Genomic DNA, 6,840 nt, shown 5'->3' on the forward strand with positions numbered 1-6,840 from the left:
TCGGTGCCGCATACGGGCTCGTGCTGGTTGTAATAATTCCCTTTTTTAGTAGATCGTTCAGGTGTGTTTTCACCGCAGAGTAGTGACTTGGTGGTAATCTTCGATAAGGTTGCGCCACAGGCTTGTCTTGTAGTAAGGGTATCTGGTGTTTTATTACTTCCGTGTAACCCAAATCACCCTCGTACGAGGCAAATATATCCCTGTACTTATTCAGTAATTCATTTAATTTTGGGTCCTCAGTTTCCGGGAATGTATATGATCGGCCATCCTCTTTCTTCACCTCGGCCGTCACATTGACCGACCTAATTGTTACTTCATTACTGCTGGTATTGATCAGTTCGATGCACTGTGCCGACCTTTGTACCTCGACGTTCTGTGGTACTCCTACCAGAGTGTTAGGTGGTATAAAAATTTCCTCATCCAATACATTTGCCACTAATCCTTGAACCAGTCCATTTTCCGCTGATGTGTATGTCCTCAGTAACACGACGCCTGCCCTCAGTGCGGCGCCACATGGTTCTATCATCACATCACCATTCACGCTTCTGTCACCAATTTGTAATGTGATTGCCTTGACCGTGTTTGCCGGGACTGATGTCCTTCCCCTGGTCTTGGCAAACCTGGCCAACTTTGATCCCCGACTTGGTGTGGGCGATCCGACAATATTTGTACGAAATTCTGGCAACTGGCCAAGGATATTCATGCCCAACAGGCAAGGTATATTTGACACATTTGTCTCTGGGTTGTGTTTCGTAACGAACACCCCAACCTGCTTCAACCTCTGTCCCGCTACCACGACATCCGCCAGAAAATAACCACAGTATGGAATGGTTAGTCCATTAGCTGCCGTCAGGCGCATGCATGTGTCAGACCTTAACCTATGGTCTTTTCCTTTCATCCATTTGGTGTAAAATTGTTCCGTAATTGTCGTCACCTGGGAGCCTGTATCCACAATTGCCTTCACCGCGATGTCCCCGATCGTAATCATCATTTCGGGACAGACTCCCATCATTTTGTTTCTTGGGCCATAACCTCGCCGCTCTGTAGCCTTGACCTGCCTTACAGAGTGCGATCGTTTCACCGGACAGTACCGTGCCATATGTCCGGGTTGTGAGCAGGACAAGCAAATTGGTCTACCGTCAGCCGTCCACCGGAGCTATGGACCGGCAGGTCGCGGCTGTCCAACCTGTCTCTGTTTTGTCCCGTTTTTGCCCTGATTCTCAGCTGTTGACCTGCTTTCTAACCTCTCCAATCGTTGGTCAACCTTATCCAGGTGGGCCAACAGTTGAGCCATCATGGTTTCCATCGTGCCGGTCCCTGTGGGTGGGGATTGTTTCTGTTCCGGCACAGAGACTTTGTCTACCGAACAGTTCGATTGGTCCTCATCCTCGGACCTGCGGATCGCTGAGTTCCTGACCTGAAGGAAGGTCAACTGTGGGTCTTTGTAGACCTCTTCCTTCAAATCTCTCCTTAAGATGGGGGTTGCTAGCCCCTCGATGAAATGGTCCCTCAGTAGGCGCACTTCAATGTCGGGTATTTTGCCCTTTACCGCATCAAAGGCCCTGTTCATTCGGTGTGAATATTCCATCACACTCTCCGCCATTCTCTGCTTTAATCCTACGAAACCCGATAGCAGTTGCGATCCCGACCGTCTCTCCCCAAAGGTCTCCATAATTAGATCCAGCACCTTATCTGGATCTGATTGGATGGTTTTATCGTGGCATTTGACCTCTGCCCTAACCGTCTCTCCTATACTGCCCATGAGCAGTCTTAATCTTTCCTCTGGTGACATGTCTCTCGAGGCCCAGGCCGCTTTGACCTCTTCACTGAACCTGTTGGTTAAAGTTGGATCACCGTCCCCGTAAAATTTGTTAATGTGGGACTCTCTGGGCAGGACCACAATATGGGTCTGCTTCTCGTCCAGAGTAGACATTCTAATTTTACTTTGAGTAGAAAAAAAAAAACAACCTTTCCTACCGTGTATGTGTGAATAATTTTCCTCGTTCCTCAATTTTCACTGTTCCTGAATGTCCGAATTCACACACACGAAACACAGTTATGAACTAGGTTGACTATGGGTGCCTAAAGCGGCAAGTCTAATTGAATCATCCTGCCAGCAGCGCCAAATGTGACCGAGTCTAGTTGCATCTTCTGCTCGACAACGCCAAATGTAACCAGTCTATTTGCTTGTAGTGCCAAATGTTAACGAGTGTATTTACTCAGTCTACACAACATCGACCACAATATAGATACTCGAAGATGCAGGTTTACCATTGATCCTTTTATTACATGAATCAAAAAGAAATGCTTCACAATAATATAATGAATCAACTGACCCCCAACCGTCCTCACTAGTCTTCACATAACCGAATGCACATGTCTATCGTCCCTATTAACACAATACGTCTACACCGTTCAATAACCAACTTGATACTGCCACACTTCTACTCCTTGACTGACTGACTGACTCCCTCGTTCTCAGCCGTCGCCTTCCTATATATCCCTTCGTATCCGTAATCGGATTCGTAATCGGATTCGTACTCGTATTCGTACTCGTATTCTAATCGTTGCATCAGAATGTTAATTACGCCGCTTCTGTCATACAGTCCGATTAATAAGCCATCTGCACTGTTACGTCAGCCTGTGAACTGCGCAGCGGCTTTGTGATCGTTATCAGCCTAACACCTGCACTATTGCGTTGTTATCGTCTCTGGTAACTACACCTAGTTACATAAATATTTGAGAGTTATCTAAATATTTGAGAGTTATCTAAATATCTGAGAGTTATCTAAATATCTGAGAGTTATCTAAATATCTGAGAGTTATCTAAATATTTGAGAGTTATCTAAATATTTAAGAGTTATCTAAATACTTGAGAGTTATCTAAATACTTGAGAGTTATCTAAATATCTGAGAGTTATCTAAATATTTGAGAGTTATCTAAATATCTGAGAGTTATCTAAATATTTGAGAGTTATCTAAATATTTGAGAGTTATCTAAATATTTGAGAGTTATCTAAATATTTGAGAGTTATCTAAATATTTGAGAGTTATCTAAATATTTGAGAGTTATCTAAATATTTGAGAGTTACCTAAATATTTGAGAGTTATCTAAATATTTGAGAGTTATCTAAATATTTGAGAGTTATCTAAATATTTGAGTTATCTAAATATTTGAGAGTTATCTACATATTTGAGTTATCTGAATATTTGAGAGTTATCTAAATATTTGAGAGTTATCTAAATATTTGAGAGTTATTCAAAATGTCGAGTAATCTTTGAGTGTGAGGAGGGCGTGTATAAGATGACGTGTGAAAAGTTGTACCGACTGCTGATGTTATAAGATGACGTGTGAAAAGGTGTACCGACTGCTGATGTTATAAGATGACGTGTGAATAGTTGTACCGACTGCTGATGTTATAAGTTGACGTGTGAAAAGTTGTACCGACTGCTGATGTTATAAGTTGACGTGTGAAAAGTTGTACCGACTGCTGATGTTATAAGTTGACGTGTGAAAAGTTGTACCGACTGCTGATGTTATAAGATGACATGTGAATAGTTGTACCGACTGATGTTTGAGTTGGCGGCCGTGCTGTAAGTCACGTGATGGAGTCATCAACTCTCTAGCACTTGGTTTCACCTCATGACGTCATCCAGTTCACTTTTTAATGGCGCGGAACGTAAACAACCCCCCCCCCCCCTAGAGCTTCTTGAATTTCGATCACATCTTAATTGAATCCAGATATTGCGTCATGGAAACAAATTAGTTTGGACAAAAAAATATAAAATGTCCTTAAAAATAAATTAAACTACGTTCAAAATGTACTCAGTTGAAAATGAATGTAGCATCAGCTAAAAATAAATGACACTCACCCCAACTTCCCCCCCCTAACCCCCCCCCCCCCCCCATTTTCCACTGTGTGAGGACGGTATCAACGCTCACCTGACCGAGTTTATGTTGGGGTGAGTACTGCAACATGCCCCCCCCCCCCCCCCCCGCCCCACAAGACACGCACGTCTTTTCGTGAGCGGGTTCAGTGATGCGTGTAATGAGGATATAATAAGCCATGTTCCGCCTGAATCCACTCACCCAAACTGGCCCTGAGCTAGGTAGACCAAAGAAAATCTGGCTAAAGAAAGGTGGTTCATAGTCTCATCTAAACATACAGAGTGTTCTTAAATTGAGCAATACTGGCACTCCACTGGGCCACACTCCACTGGGCCACACTTCAATGGACCACATTCCACTGGACCACTGGGCCACACTCCACTGGGCCACACTTCACTGGGCCACATTCCACTGGGCCACTGGGCCACTGGGCCACACTTCACTGGGCCACACTTCACTGGGCCACATTCCACTGGGCCACTGGGCCACACTCCACTGGGCCACACTCCACTGGGCCACACTCCACTGGGCCACACTCCACTGGGACACACTCCATTGGGCCACTGGGCCACATTCCACTGGGCCACTGGGCCACGCTCCACTGGGCCACACTCCACTGGGCCACACTCCACTGGGCCACACTCTACTGGGCCACTCGGCCACACTCCACTGGGCCACATTCCACTGGGCCACTGGGCCACACTCCACTGGGCCACTGGGCCACACTCCACTGGGCCACACTCCACTGGGCCACACTCCACTGGGCCACACTCCACTGGGCCACACTCCACTGGGCCACACTCCACTGGGCCACACTCCACTGGGCCACACTCCACTGGGCCAAATTCCACTGGGCCACACTCCACTGGGCCACTCGGCCACACTCCACTGGGCCACATTCCACTGGGCCACTGGGCCACACTCCACTGGGCCACACTCCACTGGGCCACACTCCACTGGGCCACACTCCACTGAGCCACACTCCACTGGGCCACACTCCACTGGGCCACACTCCACTGGGCCACACTCCACTGGGCCACACTCCACTGGGCAAAATTCCACTGGGCCACAATCCACTGGGCCACACTCCACTGGGCCACACTCCACTGGGCCACACTCCACTGGGCCACTGGGCCACACTCTACTGGGCCACACTCCACTGGGCCACACTCCATTGGGCCACATTCCACTGGGCCACTGGGCCACACTCCACTGGGCCACTGGGCCACAATCCACTGTGCCACACTCCACTGGGCCACACTCCACTGGGCCACACTCCACTGGGCCACACTCCACTGGGCCACACTCCACTGGGCCACACTCCACTGGGCCACTGGGCCACACTCCACTGGGCCACACTCCACTGGGCCACACTCCACTGGGTCACACTCCACTGGGCAACTGGGCCACACTCCACTGGGCCACACTCCACTGGGCCACACTCCACTGGGCCACTGGGCCACACTCCACTGGGCCACATTCCACTGGGCCACATTCCACTGGGCCACACTCTACTGGGCCACACTCCACTGGGCCACACTCTACTGGGCCACACTCTACTGGGCCACACTCCACTGGGCCACACTCCACTGGGCCACACTCCACTGGGCCACACTCCACTGGGCCACATTCCACTGGGCAACTGGGCCACACTCCACTGGGCCACATTCCAGTGGGCCACACTCCACTGGGCCACACTCCTCTGGGCCACACTCCACTGGGCCACACTCCACTGGGCAACTGGGCCACACTCCACTGGGCCACATTCCACTGGGCCACACTCCACTGGGCCACACTCCACTGGGCCACACTCCACTGGGCCTTTGGGCCACATTCCACTGGGCCACACTCTACTGGGCCACACTCCACTGGGCAACTGGGCCACACTCCACTGGGCAACTGGGCCACACTCCACTGGGCCACATTCCACTGGGCCACACCCCACTGGGCCACAATCCACTGGGCCACACTCCACTGGGCCACATTCCACTGGGCCACACTCCACTGGGCCACACTCCACTGGGCCACATTCCACTGGGCCACACTCCACTGGGCCACACTCCACTGGGCCACACTCCACTGGGCCACATTCCACTGGGCCACACTCCACTGGGCCACACTCCACTGGGCAACTGGGCCACACTCCACTGGGCCACACTCCACTGGGCCACACTCCACTGGGCCACACTCCACTGGGCCACACTCCACTGGGCCACACTCCACTGGGCCACACTCCACTGGGCCACACTCCACTGGGCCACTGGGCCACTGGGCCACACTCCACTGGGCCACACTCCACTGGGCCACTGGGCCACTGGGCCACACTCCACTTAGCCACTGGGCCACTGGGCCACTGGGCCACTGGGCCACTGGGCCACTGGGCCACTGGGCCACTGGGCCACACTCCACTGGGCCACACTCCACTGGGCCACTGGGCCACACTCCACTAGGCCACACTCCACTGGGCCACTGGGCCACACTCCACTGGGCCACACTCCACTGGGCCACTGGGCCACTGGGCGGGCAGACAGTTTCTGCTGACATCAGCAAGATTGGGACCGCAGCCAAACCTTGATGGAAACCTTGGGGGGGCGTCTCCATTATCCAGGAACGATAACTCGGCGCCGCACAAATCAAAGGGAAGTCATCAAGACAAAAGCCATTCACACTGATCAGATTAAACGCCCGCTGGTAGGTCAAACATCAAGACAAAATTTTGTCTAGAACTTTCTGCTCGGGCTGGGTGCGTCAATTTAGCTTTCCCTGTCATGGCGGCCTTGAACTTGATGGTTGAGTTTAACCGTGATTTAGGTACTTGATGGCAAACAGGGTGACCCAGGTGACCCAGGGTGACCCAGGGTGACCCAGGTGACCCAGCCAGTCAACATTTGGTCCATCTGGGCCGTCATTGTGTGGGGTATGTACGTCTTCAATGATTGTGTGGGTTATGT

The 6,840-nt window shown here is 51.0% G+C and overlaps 1 protein-coding gene across 1 annotated transcript; it reads left to right on the forward strand.

Annotated features, from left to right (window-relative positions):
• The first annotated feature begins 3,668 nt into the window (after positions 1-3,668).
• Positions 3,669-6,464, forward strand: LOC131950025 (polysialoglycoprotein-like). Its single transcript, XM_059312030.1, is given in 8 exon segments — positions 3,669-3,680; positions 4,187-4,763; positions 4,795-5,020; positions 5,105-5,224; positions 5,354-5,522; positions 5,525-5,620; positions 5,623-6,016; positions 6,019-6,464. Coding segments are annotated over 8 exon segments (2,040 nt in total).
• Positions 6,465-6,840: the final 376 nt, after the last annotated feature.

Source organism: Physella acuta, unplaced genomic scaffold (assembly GCF_028476545.2).
Source record: "Physella acuta isolate Inbredline_101_S28 unplaced genomic scaffold, ASM2847654v3 ptg000728l, whole genome shotgun sequence".
In the NCBI taxonomy this organism is placed as follows: domain Eukaryota; kingdom Metazoa; phylum Mollusca; class Gastropoda; family Physidae; genus Physella; species Physella acuta.